Below are 22,333 nucleotides of genomic sequence, written 5' to 3'. Positions count from 1 at the left end.
AAATTTATACTCATCTAAACATTTAATTACCGATTCATTTACCTTTTTTGATCAGATTGAACCTTACATTCCAAAAATCGATTCTGTATTCAGAGAAATTTGTGATTCTGATATATCACTGGATGACTTAGATCAAGCCTTAAACAAACTGAAAATGGACAAAGCTCCTGGTCAGGATGGCTTGACTGCCATCTTTTATTTCTTCTGAAAAGAAATAAAATAATTTTTCTTCAAAACTATTAGGGAAATCATTAGTAATGAAACATTAGCAACGACAATGAAACAGGGTCTTATCTCCCTTATTCCCAAACCTGGTAAAGATAAAAGATTAATCGATAATCTACGACCAATTACTCTATTGAATACAGATTATAAAATTCTTGCTCGTGTTATTGCAAACAGATTAAAGGACGGCTTAGATCAGATTATTAGTGAAACACAATCTGGGTTCCTTAAAAATCGTTCTATCCACAATAATAATAGATTGGTTTTAGATCTACTGGATTATAATCACTTAATTTAAGATGATGGTGTGATTCTTTTTTTAGACTTTTATAAAGCATTTGATATGGTCGAACATCCTTTCATTTTAAAAGCTTTACAGTATTTTGGTTTTGGTAAAAAAAATTCATAGATTTAATTTCTTTATTATACTCTGACATCAATAGTTCTATTTCTTTACCTTTTGGAACGTCTAAACAATTTAACATCAGTCGAGGAATCCGTCAGGGGTGTCCAGCTTCTCCGTTACTTTTCATTATTGTAACAGAACTTTTAGCTATTTTGATGAAACACAATCCAAATATTCAACCGCTGAATTTGATGGGAGCCCCATTGATCATAAGTCAATTAGCAGATGATACTACACTGTTTTTAAAGAACATGTCACAGGTTCCTCTCACGCTAAATGAAATTTCACTATTTTCAAAGGCCTCTGGTTTGTACCTGAATATTAGAAAATGCGAATTATTAACTATCCATGATTGTAAACCCAGTATGTCTCTTAACATGGCTATTAAAAGTGAAATTAAATATTTGGGTATTATAAATCTCAAAGAATACAAATAATAGAGAAAATCTAAATTTTGAGCATATTACCCAGAAATCTAAAAAGATCCTAATCAGCTGGTTACAAAGTCCATCATTGGATGCGTCTTGCTTACTAAAACAGAAGGTATCTCTCGACTGATTTATCCATGACAGTGCTTATATGTTTCCAATAGACTAATCAATAATATAAATCAAATTAACTTAAATTACATTTGCAGAAACAAGCAACATTATATTAGGAAGAATGATGCAGTGAAGTCATTTGAAGGAGGTTTGAATGCGATTGATTTTGAAGCAATGGATGGTTCCATCAAACTCAAATGGTTGCAGTCTTTCATAAATAACTCAAACAGTATTTGGTTTTATTTCCCCAAAGTAATTTTCGAGAAACTTGGTGGCATTGAATTTCTCTTAAAGTGTGACTTTGAAATTTCCAAATTACCAATTAAATTATCCAATTTTCATAAACAGGTTCTCCAGTACTGGAAAATGATTTACAAGCATAATTTTTCTCCACATACAAATTCGATTTGGAACAACAGATGTATATTGATAAAAAGAAAATCCATCTTTTATAAGGATTGGATGGATCATGGAATTTGGACCGTTTTACACCTTTTAGACAATGACGGCAATGTATTATCGTATAATAAATTCATAGATAATTAAGGCTTATCATGTACTCAAAGTAAATTTATTAAAGTTGTGAAAGCCATTCCCCCTGCAATGATTCAGATTGCTAAAGCCAGTTTAACCTATTCTTTCTCTATAATTCGTGAACCGTCCTTAATTATTGATGATCGTCAATTTAAAGGAAAGACATGCAATAATAAATTTTTAAGGACAATTCTAACCAAAAAACTTTTTCCTTCTCAATTAAAAAGAAAAATATTTGTTTAAAGATTATAATTCGAGGTTTTTGACTAAGTATCTTTCTTTTCCAATTCCACCAAAAGCAAAAGAAAATCACTTTAAAATCTTAAATGCCATACCCGTCCAAGGACTATCTTCACAAGAAATTCAATATAGATACAAACGCATGCACTTTTTGCAACACTGATATTGAGACTACAGAGCACCTTTTTTATTCATGTGAAAGTTCCAGATCTTTTTGGGATGATTTTCAGTAATGGTTAACCTCTAAAAATATTGACTGTCCTTCTCTAACCTTTCAAGTAATTAGATTTGGCCTACAAACAGAAAATAAGAAAATGGAATTTGGGATTAACAATTTATTTATAGTTGCAAAATTTTTCATTCATAAATGTTGCTTCTTGAAAGTTACTCCGACTTTTGCTGGCTTTAAAAATGAAGTCCTTCTATTGAAGGCTTCATTAGACAAGTGTAACTTAAATAAAGCTCACACCTCACTTGAATTTTTGATGCTGCTTTTCAACTGATGTAGCTAGACTGTGTGTGGGTACTTTTGTTTTTGTTTTGTTTTGTTTGTTTTTGTTTTTTTAATTTTTTTTACTTTATATGGAAGGTCATTTAATGTACTTGTATGCTGCTTTATGTTATTTCTGACATATACTGTTCATTTGTTCTTTGTTCAATGGCTGCTTTGTTCTTAACCACCTATACTTATACTTGTACATATCTTTTTGATTTGTAAGATATGCGCTGTAATTGTTAGTCAAAGGAGGACAAGACTGCTGAGTCTTGTCCTGTGGAGGTGGCTCTTCTATGTTGTGCCATGCGCTGTACAGCCACTTCACAAGCGCATAGCACAACATAGAAGAGCCACCTCCACAGGACAAGACTCAGCAGTCCATCTGCATCTTAAGGATAAAGGACACTCTTTCGAGGATGCCAATGTTCACATTTTGGACAGAGAGGACAGATGGTTTGAAAGAGGAGTGAAAGAAGCCATCTATGTCCACTGTGAGCGACCATCTTTGAACAGAGGCGGGGGTTTACGACACCAACTCTCTGCCATCTATAATCCAGTTTTGAGATCCCTTCCCAGACGCCTTAACGCCCACTCACATCCTGGGCCATCTGATCTCAGGAATTCGCATGATAAGGTGGGGCCAGGTTTCACAATGAACACACCCGAAACTCTGGCTGATTGGGACCCACACCCAGTTTCACACCTTGGCTCAGGCGATTAGAGGATTATCAGGGGTCCTTTTGTCCCTCTGTGGGGGGAAACTCCCACTAGGTTTATATCTGGGACTCTCCACCATTTGACCTTAGAACTGAAGAAGCTTCTCGGATGAGAGGTGAAACATCTTCAAGCAACTTAAAGAAGTCCAGACGCTTTTCTTTGCAAGCTCCTTTGACTAAATGGAGGGACAGTAACTGCATGTGTAAATGTAAGCGTGTAAAACCTGAAGATAGATTAACAGTATTTTGTCTCTAACTATCTGCCATTCTGCAATTCATCTCCTGTAAACAATAACGTGGCGCACAGCGTGACGTGGAAAAAGGCACATACCTTTAACATTGCATGACGAACTCTGTATTCCTCCTCCACACATAAACCCCAAAAAGGAGTTTTGAAAAATCTCCGTTTTTGATGATTCCAAACGCCGTTTACGTGCATAAAAGCATAAAAGAGTTAGTAGTTCATTTTCTTACTACCTGCAGATTACTTGTATTTCCTTAATTGTTTACTAAATGTTTGAGGTGTGAAATAAACCACAATGGAGCAAAATATGGGTGTGTGTGGTTGGAGGATGTGTTTGTGCGTGTGTGCGTGCGCGCGCGGGGGGGAATATTTTTCTTGTAAAACAAAGGGGGGCCCAGCAAAAAACCATTTTTTATTTGAATTAGTTAAATATGAGTGGGCAACTCTGACCATGACAAGACTGCATTTACTTTAAGAAATTAATAAAAATGTAGACATATTGTTGTCATTATTTTTACTCTTCAATTTGATGTGTTTTTTCTTTAAGATGTAGAGTGCAGTAAAGCAAAATGGGAATATTTTACTATCAATTTTCTCAAAAACTGTACAGTAATTTTTGCTGTGGATGACAGGGTGCAGAGTGGGGGTCACCCAGAGTCATAATCCAGTGAAATATCTGTGTCACCTCTTATAGTTTTCCTGTAATCTGAGCTCAAAGATGTGGACATTAAAAGTACAGTAGAGTAAATTGGGTAAATTTTATTGTTAATTTTCTCTGAATCATACAGTAATTTGGGCTGTGGATCACAGGGGGAGGAGTGGAGATAAACCAAAACTGGGAGTGGATTGTGAAGTAAAATAGTGTCAGGACACAAAAGACTGCGTTTCTAAACCGGGCTTCACCCATACCGTAATATACGTAAGAGTAGTGCAACCACATTTTTGGTGCGGCTGGCGGTGCGGCTAGCTTGACTGTGACTTCGTAAGTGAGGGCTCACTTGACTGCAGTCGATGTTGCCATGTCGATTTCAAGTCATTCTGATTTTGCCTTCCAAAATAAAAGACTTTTCAAATTGTCCATAATTGACCTACCTTTCAGTGATTTCAAAATGCTCTAAAATGGAAAATTCCTGTTTCCACAGGGTAATTCCACTTTAGATCAACAGTATACAACCTCACGATGTTACCATGTCAATTTCAAGTCATTATGATTTTGCTTTCCAAAATAAAAGCCTTTTCAAATTGCCCGTAGACGACCTACTCTTTTAACAATTTCAAAATGCTCTTAAATTGAAAGATGCTGTTTCCACAGGATAATTCCACTTTAGATCAACAGTATCCAACCCGACAGTAAAACCATGTAAATTTCATGTTGGTCTGATTTTGCCTTTCAAATTAATGGCCCGTCAAATTTGTCCATATGTGATATACTCTTTCAATTATTTCAGAATGCTTTTACTTTGAAATCCAAAATAAGATGGCCTTGATAGTGACAGGGCACAATTAGGGTACAAGGCTGTGTCATATAGATCTAACATTAGAGTTTGTAAAAAAAAAAAAAGAAGCCTAAATTATATGTTATTATGTTCTTAACATATCTGTTAATTCACTCGAAGTTGGCTTTTATTTTGAAATCCGGTTTTCACATCCATTCCCGTATTACTTTGAATACACAGGGAACGTAAAACAAACTGGAGGCTGGCTTGACACCAGTTTCCTTTTTTGCCAAACTGTAGTTCGTCATTTTGCTTCAGGCTCTTCCCTGGAGAGGATGTACGAAAGAGTTTAAGAAAGTTTGGGACCTTTTTTCCTTTTTAAAACCCCGTGGATCCAGTGGGTCACTTTTTCTGTGTTTCATCCATGAGTATCTCTGTGCTCCTGCTGCTCGTCGCCGCACACTCTTCTTGCACAGGTAGGATTTGGATAAAGGCGACCGTACAAGAGTGTTTCGGGTGTAGCTGGCTTTTCCACGCTCCAGTTTCCAAACCAGACATTAATATATTTGTTATAAAAGCTGCCGGGGACGATCTCCGTGCAGCAGCTGCTCGGTCAAAACGAGCCCGTTCAGGAAGCAGAAGTTGTCTGAATAGTCAGGTTTTTAAGGTTTCTTCGTACTTGATTCACGGAAAGCGTAGGCTTTTATTGAGGCGTGACAAAGTAACTTTACAGAAGCGCAAGAAAAAGGAGTGTAAAAAAAAAAAAAGAGGGGGGGGGGTAAGGACAAAAAAAATAATCTCCTGATTTGTCTGTGAGAAAAAAGAAAAAAAAGACAATTTATAAGAACATAAAACATCCCATAATTGCGAGACTACAGCGCTATGTTTCGAAAAGGGAAGTCGGTATATCTGAGAAACAGAGATAACGATCTTAATGCGTTTAAAAGCGACGACTGTGAAGTCGGGCTTCAAGGCTTTAAAAGTGTGTCCCTGCTGGTTCTGTGTTAATGCTGCTAACATGAGTGTGATCTTCGGTCATCTATTATGTGCTAAAGGCGTCGACTTCAGTGAGCAGATGTTTGCATTTGTCGAAAGAATTAAAAGGTAAAAACAGGAAGTGGGTTTTGCTTCGATGAGTGGCAGTGAGTGTTTCACGTCGCCGTGGGGAAATTGTGGCCCACTCACCTTTGGCGTCTTGCTTTAATCCCGTCAGACTGGAGGGTTTCCCAGCATGGACAGCTGTTTAAGGTCATCATAAACGCTTTTTTGCAGTTCTGGCTGCCAAGTGTGAAACCTATTAAGATAAGATAAGAAAAGAAAAGATAAGATAGTAAATCTTTATTAGTCACAGAGATTGGACAAATATAATAAGAACATAAACTTAAATATGTGATTGAATATAGATTAGCATAATCTTAGGACAATGACACCATGGAAACAATATAGAAAAACATTGTACTGTCTTGTACTGTAGGTATGTGACTGCTCTGGTTTGTGTGGGCGTGTGCAGAACAGTTAGACTGTATTTGCTCTGAATGTTGACTAACAGTTAAAGTCGTGATCTACCAAAGCTCAACATATGTTTATTGCTGAAACTTTCAAAAGCAGCTTCAGTGACAGATTCTCACTGCCTGAGTTTTATCCTTTAGATTTCAGGGACAAGTTCACAGGATGTTTAGAGTATATCAGTGGCATGTTTGGTAAACACACCTCCCCCTTCCTATTAAATGTGGCCCATCATATTATTCATGTTGCATCCCGTAATCGTCTTTCAATTCTGTTGAAGAAGTTGAAGGTAGCTGGAAATGTTTGTCTCTGCTCAGCTTGTGATCGTGCTGTGCAGACAGACTTGTATAACCCCAGAGAATTCAGCAGTTTCACAAGGACAAAAGTGCAGAAGTAGTCGACATCAAACAGACATAAATTTACTTTCAGAAGTATTCTCATTGCACATGTGCATGACCTTTTACGTTGCTTTAACAATGTACAAGCCAGAAAAAAAACAACCCTTGAAAGATCATTTCCACATCCTTTCTTTCTAATACAGATATGTGTTTAGAGCAGATTGGTGATTTCTTATCTGTAGGGACCCTACTAGCAGATTTGTAGTCCCTCTTTTTGTTAAAAATGTTAAAAAGGGTTTACTATTCTGAGCTTTATCTTCATGGTTTGGTTATTGAAGTCTTTTAGCACCTTTCCACACAAAATATCCCTTATTTGAAGCATCTTTATCTATTATAGTCAGTTTTCTTCAACATCAAACAGAGCCAAGCTGAAAAACTGCCTAAAACTGAGATGTTTAGCAGCATCTGAAGCCACAGGCATTACTCATGCATGCACATGCCCTATATGTATGAGTAATCTGTTGTCCTCTGGGTTTCTAACAAGAAGCTGCACCCTATAAATGTGCTTACTTTGTGTGATGAGTAACTATATTGTTGCTACACAGATAAAATGTGTTAGAACTCTTTTCAAAACACAGTCATGACCTACTCACTGTTTTATGCCTTTTTCTCTTCACAGGAACAGCGACCTCAGCAAACAATGTACCAAAGATCGTAGCCTCTGCAGGTGAAACTGTCCTCCTGCCCTGCAGCACCACTGCTAGCGACGATGTACCAGCAGTGGAGTGGAGTAGGGAGGGTTTACCTCCAGATATTGCCTTCCTGTACCGAGATGGATGTGAGACCTTCGAGATGAAGAATCCAGTCTTTCGGTACAGAACAAACCTCATCAGGGATGAACTTCACCATGGAAACCTGTCAATGGTGATGTCCAACGTGCAGCGAAATGACAGTGGAAAATACCAGTGTGCGATTGTTAGGAACCCGAAAACAGTCATCGCAAGAGTGGAGCTGTTTGTAGGTACGTCCACTCAAAGATTAGAGCTGCATTTAATCCCCCTAAAGTAATTTTCTTCACTTTGTAAGTCTGCACGCACCTCACGTTTTGGTTTATGTTTCTTTAAACAACCTGAGGAGTGCATTTCACAGATTTCGTTCTTTATTCCAAGCAGCAGTAACTGTCTGCAGGGACCGTTTCTGCAGACAGAGGGCATTTTCACCCACATCATTTGTGACAAAGGTTCTCTTGGGTTCAAATGCAGATTCTTTAGTCATGTATCTCTATCTTAAAGCTCGGATGAGATTTCCTAATTGTTTCTCACAGTTTTCTATGGACATTTGAACTGAAATGTTAGTCATAGACAACAGCCTGAATAATGAATATTTTTGCAGGTGCTGTTTCTGAGCCGAAACTCTCGGTTGTTCCAGATGTGGGAGGTGGACTGACTCTGCAGTGTGAGGCCAGGTGTTGGTTTCCTGAGCCTACGATTAGATTTCTTGATGCTCAGGGAAATGAAATCAGTGCTGAAGACCCAAAGAGAGATAAAGAGTCTTTGGGATGCTTCACCGTCAAAAGAAGAGTCACTCTGCAGACTGCTACCAACAGGTTTCATTACAGTATTAATACTCAAACTTAAAGTGGCTCAATCTGGGTCATTTAGTTAAACTAAGTGGGATATGTTTTCAGAATATTTTCTGTGTGCACACTTTCTTCTTTTTCTAGAATAGCAAAGGAATAAATCCTAAATATGTGTCTTTTGATCACAGGGTCACCTGCAGAGTTCACCAGCCTGAGGTAAACCAGACCAGGGACTCAGAGATTTACATATCAGGTACACCAGAACTTTAACAAACATCTGGATGAATAAATAATTGTTATTTAAATTAGATTTAGACTTAGATTAAAAACAGTAACTTCTCAGTAAATAACAATCAAATTTAACAATATTTTGGATGTTAAAAAACAAACGTGTTGTTAGTATATCTTCTAACATCGCATTACTCCTGCAGTTCAATGTATATGGGCTACAGATAAGCAATCATTCTACATATTTATTTTAATATTTCTAAAGTTATTTAAATACAACCGGAGATGAACAACAGCATGACATGTTACATTTTGTGATTATTTATTTAACAGAAGATGCATAAGCAACGTGAAACCACATACAGCCCATGAATCAGTAGTTTTGAAAACACCTTGGGAGTGATAACTTGGTGTAATTGCTTTTTGCGTAACTTTATCAGTGTCTCACAATGTTTTGGGGGAGTTTTGGTCCACTCTTCTTCACTACATTGTGTCAGTTGCTCCTGTCTCACCACTAGGGATGGGTATTGATAAGATTTTCACGATTCCGATTCCATTTTCGATTCTGTTTAACGATTCGATTCTTTATCGATTCTTTTTTAAAAAGGAGAACACTAAGGTCGATTAGCTTAGAACTTTGTTTTATATCTTCTCTTTGAACAAGATAGAAATTTAGGAGTAACATGGCCTTACAAACCCAACAGTGAGATCTTAAGAGATCCACAGCCTACGGCTCTTCAATGGGGTGTCAAAGGGAGAAAAAAAAAAATTGTAAATGTAAAATAATAAAATAAATATTCTTCTGTAGCAGTAACAAAGTATAACATAAATTATTTTATAGCAATTACACAAGAATATCCAGTAATGTCCCTGCCTACAATTAAACACATTCACTTACCGAAAACTGGGGGCATCTGCTGTGGCAAATGGGTGCAAGCCTTTGACCACAAACTTAGTCACTGCTCGTGACATTCGTCTATCCTGGCCTGAAAGGAGATGCTGACGGTAGACTGCAGCGAGAACTGCCAGCATCTGAGCCAGACTCTGTCTCTCTCATCATGGTCACCTAAATGCACAGTAATAGCAGGTTTTGTAATAAGGCAGATCGCGCTAACATAATATGCACTGTTAGTTGATTATTTACCTGCCGCATTAACGGGAGAGGACGTGCAAACGTTACCGCTGCTGCTGGGTTGAGATTCACGAGTCCGGAGCGGAATTAAAAACACGACATTCATTTAAGGTCATCGTGTGTTTTGTGAGCAAATGCTTTTGCATATTCGTAGTGTTTCCTCCCTTAAATGAAATATCTACTTTGCAAGTATTGCAAGTTGCCCTGTTGTCATCCATTCTCGTAAAGTAAAACCAAAGTTTTGAGCGTTTGAGCCGCCATGTTTCCTGCCAGGTAAATGACGCTCCGCAACGTGGTGACATCATTCGGGGCGACTGGAATCGATAAGGGAATGTTTGCAAAAATGGCAAACAATTCCAAGGAATTGAAACAGTGGGAACCGGTCTTCAACAAGAACCGGGTTTCGATACCCATCCCTACTCACCACAGCATTTGAGTCAGTTTGGTTTGTGGACTTTGACTGGACCATTACAACGTCTTTTTCAGCCATTCTGTTGTAGATCTGCTGCTGTGTTGGGGACCATTATCCCATTGTATGACCCAAATTATACCAACTGAACCTTGGGGTGAATTTGCAGGGACATTTACTCCTGTTAGACTGGCAGCTGTCCTGAACTTTTTCCATTTGTCAATAATCTTTTGCACTGTCGAACTATGGACTTCAGGCTATTTGCAAATGGCCTTGTAACCTATGCCAGATTAATGATCAACAACAGTTGCCTCTATAAGCTCATTGCTGGAGTCCTTTTTTTTTTTTTGCGCATTGGTCTGACCTTGGGGTGAATTTGCTGGGATGTCTGCTCGAGGCAGAGTTGTTGCATTGTGTTAGCACACACTTGAATGCTCCAGACCTGCAGACTTTTATTGCTCGTGATCAATTAATCAAGTGCGTTTGATCAGCTGCAGCTGGCTGCTTACCCTCTTAATTCCTATGAAGGCATTAAAGGTGTACTTTGGTTTCCCACAGACTGCTTTTGCATTTTGTCTTAATTTTTGTTAAATAAATAAAGACACGTTTTGTAATTAAATTATTTTCAAACTGTATGGCCCAGATCATATTTTTATATTTATATTACTATGCGTTGATATGTAAACCTTAGTGGTAACATTTCAGTTAAAAGCAGCTTAGAAAACAAACTATGGAGATAATCTCCTCGTGTAATGAGTTTTATTTTATCCCATTGTTCGTGCTTGATCTTATTTATTTTTTTTTTAAAATCATTTCAGATGAATGCATGAAATCCTCCACTCGAATCATCGCAACTGCTGTGGTGACGACCATCATGGTGCACACAGTAATCTGTGTTTTTACTTTGCTCTTTTTAGTCCAGAGAGGTTACTTGTCTGGTAAGTCAGTTTTTTTTGGCTCTATGTTTAACTGTTACTAAGTATTTTTTCATTCACTAACTTTTGTCTTTGTTGTAAGATCAGTGACCGTCAGGAGTGAAAGAAGTGCTAACTGTATATTTTTTTTGTGTTCATACAGTGGGACGACAAAAATCGAGCTTGGAGAAAGACGAGATCAAGCGACTAACTAAAGAGCTGAACGACCTCAAATCCAGGCAGAGTCCAGCACAACAGTCCAGCCAGTCCTCAAATAACCCTAGATCCTCACCAGGCACCTCTGAATGTGGCATCCCACCCCCACCAAAGTCTCCCTACCAAAGCAAGCCCCTTAAGCCAGCATCCTTAGCCAACGGCAGCCATCCAAAATCTGGCACCTTACCCCAGACTAAGGACTCAAAACCTGTTGCGTTAAGACAAAATCCAGCACGCAGCCCACAGATGAGAAGAAGCAGTTATGGCGGCAGTTCTGCTGTCTCAATAACTAATGATGCTGTGTCATTCACTCCTCTAGATTCAAAAGAAAAGCCTTTTCCCCGTTCAACTAGTCTGTCTGTGAAACGGACTCATGGAGTCATTCCAAGGTCTCCACGCAGGAATACTCTCTCAGGCATTTCTAACAACCCATACGGTGTCCTGGCAGATTTATCCGAAGATGAAAATCTGATTGGATAAAGAGTGATAACTAAATGTGATCAGGCAGGTTTAAAAATTGTATAAATAATAATAATAATAATAATAATAATAATAATAATAATAATAATAATAATAATAATAATAATAATATAATAATAATAATGGATTGGATTTATATAGCGCTTTTCAAGGCACCCAAAGCGCTTTACAATACCACTATCCATTCACTCTCAAATTCATACACTAAATGAAACATCTCAGGTTAGTGACTGAATCTTAGTAAAAGCTGTCAGTTAGATAGAAGTTTGGGTGGTTTGGGAAAAAAAAAAGGAAAAGTAACGTATGTGTACAAAATTCTTCCCACTGAGCCTCTAAAGCCGGCTGAATCATCAGCTTCGAGCAGCTAAGATCTCCGTAGCAGATTACCCTAAATCTTTGCAGCTTGAGAGTGATCCATATTGTAATAGCTGTTACACAAGGCTGCCTATAAGAAAGGTTTTAGTGTAATCTATTTATAAAATAGAAACTTGCAATAAGTTGTTGACCACTACTATTCCTGCAAGATGCTGACATTCAGTCACAGTATTTGGGTCAGATTGACCCTCATTTACTAGTTTATTAACAGCATATAGACACAAATCTGTTGTGTGTTTTATCCCCATTCCCATATAGTTTGTTCATACTTTATGAACAAATAAAGGCAAGCACTGCCAACATTTAAAATTAATACTATTTTACCACTACTACTATTTTTCTTTTACTTGAGCCACAGTGAATGTCTCAGTTCAATGCAATTCATTTTTATATTTATGTAGTACAAAATCACAGCAACAGATTGCTTTAAGGTGCTTTATATTGTAAAGATCCTACAATAATATGAAAGTGTGAATTCTATTCAGAGCCTCTGTTACTTCAGCCTTACTGCTTTTCCATCACTCTGATGGAAAGCACAAATGCTTTAAGTGTTTACTTTTCACTCCTGGGACTTTGTTGCCGGGAATTAAATTCTTGTTGTTTCGCACTTTTCTCTTTAATGTGATGTTTATAAATGATGTCATTTTGCATTTGTGTTCCATTACAGAGATTCGACTGATGGGGTTTTGTACAGTTTCATGGTATAAAAGTTACATTTGTTAAAAAATTGATCATGCTGCAGTCTTTGTGCATTAAATGAGACTAAATAAAACCAGAGTGCTTCCTGTCTTTGAGCAGTATATTATTGAAAACTTTGCAAGCTGCAGATTGAAAAGTTTGAAGTTTTATTATATTTATAGGAACAAACACTTGATCATCTTTGATCCAGTAAGAATTGAGGTTTTGCCACATTTAGTGTTATCAAATAAGGATGCTTTTTTGTTTTATTTGTAAACATTTATTTTTACACTGTTCAAAAAATCAAAAGGACACTTTTTAAATTGATATTAGCATCATGTCAGAAAATGAATTTACGGCACCTTACTAAAGGCAGTAGTAATAAGGTAACAATAACATCTCTCTTTCTATGACCCTACATCAAAAAGTCCTCAGTGGACATTAAAGCTGGACCTCAGTGGCATTTTGGACACTAAGCAGCTATTGTCAGTAGATGTCAGGCTGACACTGAGGGCAAGAAAGACACACACTCACATTCAAACATACTCTACACACTAACATGATACACATTGTTATTTGGTTGAAATATTAACCCTTTGTGTTGTGAATTAACTGCTTATATTATTTAAACCTGGCCATTCTCTGTGTGTGCAAACTAACATTGTTTTAGTTGTTTTACACAACACAACCTTAACCATGAATACAATAATTTTAAGAAATCAACATTAACTGCATCTGTTTAATTAGCTGACAGAGAAATGTGTGAGAGAGAAAAGTGGTGTCACACTTCTCCAAGTTGACTTTTATTAGCAGGTGCTGGGTTTGAATCCTCCATGAAGCTGACAGTTGTTTTTAATCTATAAAGCATATTTGTATGCTCATGCCTGACTGCTGAGAGGAGCTAAAAATAAACACTTTATAATTACAAAGTTGCAATATTTTCACAATACTTTCCTGCTGTTTAAATAATTTTAATATAAATTTACCTGTTACCTGCCGATATAATCAAACACATGAATCTTAATTATGTTGATTTATGAAACACATAAAAGAGTCTTCCTTACCTCCTTTGGGATGAAAAAATCACATAAAAACACAACTTAATGTCCCACTTTCCCCACTAACACTACCTTTTTTTCGTTAAAATCCTTTGACTTGTTTTTGAGCCTTGTAAATGATGAAATTTGCTCCATAAGCCTGAAATATGTTGACAGCTTTGGTTGTGTGTGCTGTAATTTGCAGTTTCTTATTTCAGTTTCACTCGCTCAGTTTCACTGTATTGTTTTATAGCAGTGATTTACCTCAGAGTCAGAATCATGGTTTGCACAGGGCTTTGCCCGTGAGTTCAATTAAAGCCTCACACTATAAGTTCAAGCTGCTGATAGCAGAACAGCTGCACTGGTATAACGTTAATGAGATTGACTCAATAATTGTTTTCTACTAAGCGCTATAAATGTGTAAAATTATCAGACAGCATGATGAAATTGTGGCTCTGATCCCGCCTTCTTCTCTTTTTGCGACTTGAACTACAACAGTCGAAACTGTTCCACTTCGTCTGTGTCGGGCTGCTCTCTGAAGAGGAACCATGGACGAAGTCAACAAAGTTTGTTTTGATGCCTGTTTGAACAGGTTGCTGTGGTTTGTCCGCCTGCTCCTGCTCGCCGCTGTCCTGTCCTCATCTTGTTGTACAGGTGAGATTTATGGATTTGTGTTTTCAGCGAGTCACTTTACAAATGTTAACACAGAGTCGCTGTAAAAGTGCGTATCTGTCTACCTTTAATGCCTTTGCTAAAGTTTCTGTATTATTCTGTATCGAATATCTGACGATAAAAGCAGGATGTTGTTTGACTATTTGTTTACATTTTGAGGAAACAAGCTCAAAATCTGTGCGTCAGTCATTTAAAGAGCTTCTCTGTGTTTAAACTTGAAACGCTGAGCGATATTATCAAATGTTTCTCACAATCTGAATGTTGCAGTTCATTTCTACGTTTAGGGGAAGTTCATTTTGACCGACATGACTCGATTAAATTGACACCCAGTTCCTCAATTCTCATTTCAAGTTGAAGTTCACTCACTTCCAAAGGTTATTTTTGGATCATTTCTGTTGTAGAGCACCGACTGCAGTCAGCAGGGAAATCACACTGCTGCTGATGTTTGTGTGCAAACAGCAAATGACCACAGTTTCCAAAATACAGCGATTTACTGTGACATCAATGTGCGCAATGTGTGACACCCGTACAGTAAAACATTTTTCAGAGTACTTTTTGTGTATGTTTATCGGTGATTTTGCTGTCACGGTTGCAGCAGAGATTAACAGTGTGGTTTTGTGCTAAAAATGTGCTTTTAATGTGTTTTCTTTATAACTGTCCCTCAGTTTTATTGCAAAGTTTCCTACAAATGTTTGTTCTACATTTATTTGACTCACGTTATGCAGGAAGTTTAAGAATCTGCCTCACATGACAGGATTTCCTTGCGCATGCTATAAAAAAGGCAACAAAACAAAAATTGAAGTAAATTTACTACTTGCACGTACACAGAAATGTTTCAGTGTATTTGTGCATGACGTTTTACCTGCCTGGAACTGTGAGTCTCCTGCTGGAAAAATTATTATGACATTTTGTCTGATTTTTCGTTTGACGTTATGCAGGGATAAACTATCCACAGAGACTGCAACTGTCTCCTCCTTATTTCAGACAAAACAGACACCTTATCTTAAAGACACCACATCACACTAACAGATTAACATCGCTCTCAGACATGTGGTTCGTCTGATATTTAAAGCAGAATGAGGAGGCAGCGCCTTCAGCTTTCAGACCGCCCTTCTGTGGAACCAGCTCCCAGTTTCTTACACTCTAAAGCACCTTTAGCTGTTGTAATTTCTCGCTATATACAGGCTGAAAACATGCTTTTCTTATATGGTAATGTTGGGCATGTAAATGTGCAGTCTGTAGGGACTGACACACTTTTGTAACCAGCATTAATTTGCCACAATAGTGACTGTAGGCTGCATTTCTGCGCTGGCCTCGTTTTTCAGCCACAGAGACTCCTGCTTGGGTAATCTGTGGTGAAGAGGTTAGCTATTACAAATATATAAATGAAATTACACATAAGGCTCATCACTGACCTACAACACAGTCTGTGCGTATTTTAGAGTCTCAGTTTCCACAAACAGAAGAAAACTTCAGATTTGTTGGACTATATTGTATCGTGAGAATAAACACTTGTGATGAGACCTGATATTTGTATGAATGCTTTCTGAGCAACTTTTAAAGCATAAAGCAATAATGAGGTTGCTGCTGCACACACACAAACATTTTTTTTAGTAGACTCAGTTCTTTGAATAAACACAGTAATTAGTTCCTCCGTGTTTTGTTATTTCTATTATCCACAGGAAAACCCTCAGTGATTGTCGTACCAAAGATCGTGGCCTTTGCAGGTGAAACTGTCCTCCTGCCCTGCAACATCACCCCAAGTGGAGACGTCCCAACAGTGGAATGGACTAAGGAGAGTTCACTTCCAGATATTGCCTTCCTGTACCGAGATGGGTGTGAAACCTTTGAGATGAAGAATCCAGTGTTTCGGTACCGAACAAACCTCATCAGGCACGAACTTCACAACGGAAACCTGTCAATGGTGATATCCAACCTGCAGATAAGCGACAGTGGAAAATACCACTGTGCGATTATCAGGAAGAAGAAAAAAGTAATCACAACACTGGAGCTGTTTGTAGGTACGTCCACTCAAAGATCAGAGCTGCATTTAATCTCTTTAATGATATCTATCTATCTATCTATCTATCTATCTATCTATCTATCTATCTATCTATCTATCTATCTATCTATCTATCTATCTATCTATCTATCTATCTATCTATCTATCTATCTATCTATCTATCTATCTATCTGGTTGGAAAGTGCAAAGGCTACAATGTGAATATTTAATATTTTTGCAGGTGCCGTTTCTGAGCCGAAACTCTCAGTTGTTCCTGGTGTTGGAGGTGGACTGACTCTGCAATGTGAAGCTAAGTGCTGGTTCCCTGAGCCTAAGATTACATTTCTTGACAATCAGGGAAATGAGATCAGTGCCGAAGACCCAAAGAGAGATGAAGAGTCTTCACGATGCTTCACGGTCAAAGGAAGAGTGTCCCTGCAGACTGCTACCAACAGGTTTAATATCAAATTAAAACTTACCACAAGTTTATATTCTGAATGATGTGTTGGAGAATTTTTATCTTGATCATTTAGTTTGTTTATTTCAAAAAAAAGTTGTACTTGTAAATATACATTGATTAGTGTGTAATTGCATCTTTCAACAGATGCCTTCTCACGCTAACCCCACTGGTGCACATTTTGAATAAGATGTAAATGTGTGTGTTTTGGTCCCAGGGTCACCTGCAGGGTCCACCAGCTGGAGATACATCAGACGAGAGACTCAGAGATTTACCTGCCAGGTAGCTTTAATTAAACACCTGGATTAGCTGTGTCTATGCTTCACTATCCATTAGCTATTCAGACACACAACATTTATTGAGTAAAATGTGCTGATAAAGCAGCTATGAAATTATGCAGGTTCCTCCTCTTTTATCGAAATGCTTTTTCAGGTTCAATCTCTTTTTTTGTCATTACAGATGGATACCAGGGATCCTTCATTGTAACCATTGTAATTACAGTTTTAACCACCTTAACAGCCACTGTCATCTGTTCATGTATTGTGCATTTAGTGAAGAAACACAGCTGCCCTGGTAAGTCAGTTTCTAGGCGTTATTTTTAAAACTGCTAATTCAGTTCAATGAATCATCAAACAAGTGAAGGAAAAGCAAAACAAATAATAAAAAATAAAAGGAAAAAATATACATATGGTAAGAAGCACCTGGATTTTAGCCTGAATTTAGGTTGGCTTTGTCATAACAGTTTGTGTGTGTAATAAGAACAACGAAATGTCAGGAATGAAACAGATGCTAATTATTTTTGTTTTTTTGTGTTCATACAGTGAGAAGACAAAAACGGAGTCTCGATAATCATGGTACGAATGATGAAAGGCAGAGTCCGGTCATCCAGACAAGGGACTGTACAAATGACTCCAAATCCTCATCAAGCATCTCAAATCCCACGATCCCGCCCTCTCCAAAGTCTCATCACAACAACGACAACCCCAGACCAGAGGCCTTGACAACATCTGTCAGCTCCTCACAGACCACAGAAGAAGATTCATCACATCTGGACACCAGCGGCGAGATGAAAAGAAACAGTGATAACAGCAGTTCACTTCCAGTGTTGTCCATTCCGCATGAGCGTCTTCGCCGCTCGTCCACTCGTCGGTCTGTTAGAGGCAGTATACGTGTTCAGCACAGAAACATCATCTCTGAAGACTCAGAGCCGCTGATGGAGATCGGACCTGAAACTAAATGAGGAACGTTTCATAATCAGACAAATGAAACTGTCAGTTAGGTGGGAGTTGACCTCTAAGTATAAACTGATTTGTCATTTATTTCAGGACGCCATCCAAGTGAGTTTCATAGAACAGCATTGCATTTTATAAACATACCAACGTTTTAAATACTTATTTGATAGTTTTTGTTTTGAAATACAGTCAAAGTTGTCATTTTAATGTGCTGAACCATTCAGCCTGTCACAATATCTGCTTTTCTTGATTATCATCGTAGGTAGTAATACGGTTTTATAAGAGAGGCACCTCAATTCAAACTTTATCCACATTCATTTTGTGTAATATATTGGGATATGTATTTATTAGAGCTTTGCTGTAATCTTTTTTGAGTTTTGTAATTATTGTATTATGTAATAGTGCTGTTTTAACTTGCTGGTTACTGTTCTTGGAACAGCTGCAACCACACGATTTGCATTATTTTCACCTGGATTGCTGTGCATGTGAGTATGAAGCTGGCTGAGCTCCAGCCAAAGTAAAACTCCGACACGGACAGCAGTGACAGTGAAAACCACGTCATGTATCATGTAACTGTTTGTGACATTCTGATATAAACACACACACCTATAAAACAAACTGTAATGTTAAGAACAATAAAAGTTGTTCTTGTGAATCTACAGCTGTCGATTAATTCTGGTTAAAGCAAGTTTTCTTCAGTATTCACTTAATGCAGTCATATTTGAATTCATATCAAACGATTCAAGGTAAAGATGAACTATTTGTAGCCAGTTCAGTTTTCTTCTTTTTCCAAAACCTCAGAAAGAAATGGGCTAAATATTCCTCACATTGCAGCAGAGTAAAAGTAAGTAAAACAAATGAAGGTTTTGGAGTGGTCTATCATCTGGGCTTAAATGTGACTGGATTACAGAGATAATCGTGCAATTCTGGAAGAAGCTGCTGCTTTTCCTCTGTGTATGGAAAACTCCTTTAGAAAGCCTGTTGTAAGGCTGATGTTAAATGTTGATGTTGTTGTTGATGCTGATGTTAAATTAAAGTACAATTGCTGTTTGTTAATAGTAAACAATGATAAAAAATTTAAGTAGCTTTGACATCATATGCAAAGCACACAGAGTAGCAAAGTGTGATGGTGAGTTACTGAAAAAAGTTTCTGTTAAAAACCATGGCAAAGGTTTAACGTGAGTTTTTAAAGAAACAAGGTATCATTTTTATATCTTTTAATTTTTTACATGGTACATTTTTTTCTGTAGTCTACTGAGGATTTTGTGGTATTTACTGTGAAAGGTTAAATTTGTGGGTTTTATAGGAAGTGTCAGGTGATGTGAGAATTTAAGGAAAGCGAATGCAACTGTTTTTTGTTTTTTTCCAGATGTCTTCCCATAATCGTCTCTCATTTCTGCTGAAACAGTTTAAAATTAACTGTAAATGTTTTTTTCTGCTCAGCTTGTGACGCGTGCTGTGCACAGAGTTCAGGAAATTTGTTTCACGAGGACAAAAAGGATTTACAAAATTGCACAAGTTCATGGTAATGAAATAGAAGTAAATCTACTTAGTACGTGTATGGAAGTATTTTACAGCATTTCTGCACGACTTTCTACTCCACTTGAACTACTTACAGTTATTTTTTTTTAACTATTATACTTTACAAAGCAGTGCAATTAAAACTTTTGAAAGATATTAATTCCACAGCAGTGTGTCCATAGCAGAGTGGTTTCTTAAATATGGGCCCTTTGCTGAATTTCATCCTTTATTTTTTAGTTAAAACATTAAAACAGACCTACTATACTCATTTCAGCCTCCATGTTTCGATTCTTGGAGTCTCCTACAGTAGTTTTGCATGATGCCCACTTCAAAAATATTCCTTCATTTTTAGCTTTTCTTGATCAATTTTAGCCAATTTTCTTCTGATTGGCAGGCTGGTGGGGCTTTTCCTCACAGCCACAGCTGTGTGCCTGACCATGTTAGGAAGATCCCTTTTCTTTGACGTCATACAAAGAGAACTGAGTGTTTACAGCAGACTTTTGGATCACAGAGATTATTAATCTGACATTTTGTGTTGTCTTAGGTTAGAATAAGGGGTACAGTGATTTGCAGTTATTTTCATTTCAATACATTTTGAAAGCACAGAAATAAGTAACAATAATGTAAATAACGTAATGTAACAATAATGCAGCTTAAAAAAACCGTTCACTTTGAACCAGCATAGATTTGTTTGTTTTCTAAACACTTAAATTAAAATATATTAAATACATGTCTTTTGTTCCTACTGAGTCACACCTAATAAAACATTAATGTGCTGTCATGTTTGCTGCTTTGAGTCTGTATTATCTAAATTTTAGCAGTTAACTGCAGGCCTACTTGTTGTTCCTAGAGTATTCAAAAGTAGAATGGGAGGCAGAGCCTTCAGTTTTCAGGCCCCTCTTCTGTGGAACCAGCTTCCAGTTTGGATTCAGGAGACAGACACTATCTCTACTTTCAAGATTAGGCTTAAAACTTTCCTTTTTGCTAAAGCATATAGTTAGGGCTGGACCAGGTGATCCTGAATCCTCCCTTAGTTATGCTGCAATAGACGTAGGCTGCCGGGGGATTCCCATGATGCATTGAATTTTTCCTTTCCAGTCAGCTTTCTCACTCACTATGTATTAACAGACCTCTCTGCATTGAATCATATCTGTTATTAACCTCTGTCTCTCTTCCACAGCATGTCTTTATCCTGTCTTCCTTCTCTCACCCCAACCGGTCGCAGCAGATGGCCCCGCCCCTCCCTGAGCCTGGTTCTGCTGGAAGTTTCTTCCTGTTAAAAGGGAGTTTCCTTGCTTGCTTGCCTGCTTGCTCATAGGGGGTCATATGATTGTTGGGTTTTTCTCTGTATCTATGAAGCGCCTTGAGGCGACTTTTGTTGTGATTTGGCGCTATATAAATAAAATTGAATTGAATTGAACAAGCCCAACATGACAAAATTTGCCACATCTAGTTTAACCCCTACTAACATTTGTTTATGCTGTTAATCACAGGTGAGCAGATCATCCTGTGTGGGCCAAAAAGCAACAATACAGACAGTTCACCTCACTATCGCTGTCACTGATCAAAAATGAGCTTTTCTGACTGATTCAGATGTGAGACCATTGAGATGAAGAATCCAGTCTTTTGGTAACCTTTGTGCTCAAATTGAATAGTTTATAATTAAAGAAGTTATGAGAGAGTATGAACCATCATCAGTGGTCCTCCAACTGCACAACCAGTAAGAATGTAACAAAAAATCAGAACAGAAAAATGAAGCAACAGATTTCTGTCCCTATAAGTTATAAGTAAATAAATAAGTAAATGTTATAAGTAAAGCCAGCTGTCTGTAGACAAATGCTAAACTGTTTCTTTGTGGACATTTTCACCCACATCATTCGTAAAGCGTGTGTAATGTAATGTTTTGTATAAACATTTGACCTGAAATGTTGGTTGAAAAGTTCAAAGACCACAACGTGAATAATTAATAGTTATGTATCTCTCTCGTAAAGCTCAGATGAGGTTTCCTAATCGTTTCCCACAGTTTTCTATGAACATTTGAACTGAGATGTTGGTCACAGACAACAGCCTGAAAAATTCTTACTTTTGCAGGTGCTGTTTCTGAGCCAAAACTCTCAGTTGTTCCAGATGTGGGAGGAGGACTGACTCTGCAGTGTGAGGCTACAGTGGGGCAAAAAAGTATTTAGTCAGCCACCGATTGTGCAAGTTCCCCCACTTAAAATGATGACAGAGGTCAGTAATTTGCACCAGAGGTACACTTCAACTGTGAGAGACAGAATGTGGAAAAAAAATCCATGAATCCACATGGTAGGATTTGTAAAGAATTTATTTGTAAATCAGGGTGGAAAATAAGTATTTGGTCAATAACAAAAATACATCTCAATACTTTGTAACATAACCTTTGTTGGCAATAACAGAGGTCAAACGTTTACTATAGGTCTTTACCAGGTTTGCACACACAGTAGCTGGTATTTTGGCCCATTCCTCCATGCAGATCTTCTCGAGAGCAGTGATGTTTTGGGGCTGTCGCCGAGCAACACGGACTTTCAACTCCCGCCACAGATTTTCTATGGGGTTGAGGTCTGGAGACTGGCTAGGCCACTCCAGGACTTTCAAATGCTTCTTACGGAGCCACTCCTTTGTTGCCCGGGCGGTGTGTTTTGGATCATTGTCATGTTGGAAGACCCAGCCTCGTTTCATCTTCAAAGTTCTCACTGA

General features: G+C 37.7%; 2 protein-coding genes across 2 annotated transcripts; both read left to right on the top strand.

Moving 5' to 3' along the window:
• The first annotated feature begins 5,123 nt into the window (after window positions 1-5,123).
• On the top strand, window positions 5,124-12,799 carry LOC146579601 (butyrophilin subfamily 3 member A2-like). The gene is made up of 6 exons (XM_085263773.1): window positions 5,124-5,315; window positions 7,363-7,704; window positions 8,076-8,289; window positions 8,451-8,515; window positions 10,850-10,969; window positions 11,109-12,799. The coding sequence occupies exons 1-6, from the start codon at window positions 5,264-5,266 to the stop codon at window positions 11,639-11,641; spliced, it is 1,326 nt and encodes a 441-aa protein (XP_085119899.1). The 5' UTR covers window positions 5,124-5,263; the 3' UTR covers window positions 11,642-12,799.
• Window positions 12,800-14,190: 1,391 nt separating this feature from the next.
• Window positions 14,191-19,027, top strand: LOC146579600 (butyrophilin subfamily 2 member A2-like). Its single transcript, XM_085263763.1, has 6 exons — window positions 14,191-14,385; window positions 16,086-16,424; window positions 16,647-16,860; window positions 17,080-17,144; window positions 17,322-17,435; window positions 17,684-19,027. The coding sequence occupies exons 1-6, from the start codon at window positions 14,280-14,282 to the stop codon at window positions 18,100-18,102; spliced, it is 1,257 nt and encodes a 418-aa protein (XP_085119889.1). The 5' UTR covers window positions 14,191-14,279; the 3' UTR covers window positions 18,103-19,027.
• Window positions 19,028-22,333: the final 3,306 nt, after the last annotated feature.

Source organism: Mchenga conophoros, linkage group LG3 (assembly GCF_057382185.1).
Source record: "Mchenga conophoros isolate Kocher_MC1m ecotype Shallow Benthic linkage group LG3, M_conophoros_male_GT1.1, whole genome shotgun sequence".
NCBI classification, from domain to species: domain Eukaryota; kingdom Metazoa; phylum Chordata; class Actinopteri; order Cichliformes; family Cichlidae; genus Mchenga; species Mchenga conophoros.
Note: the sequence above shows the minus strand (reverse complement) of the source record. Positions and strands in the feature narration are given on the sequence as shown.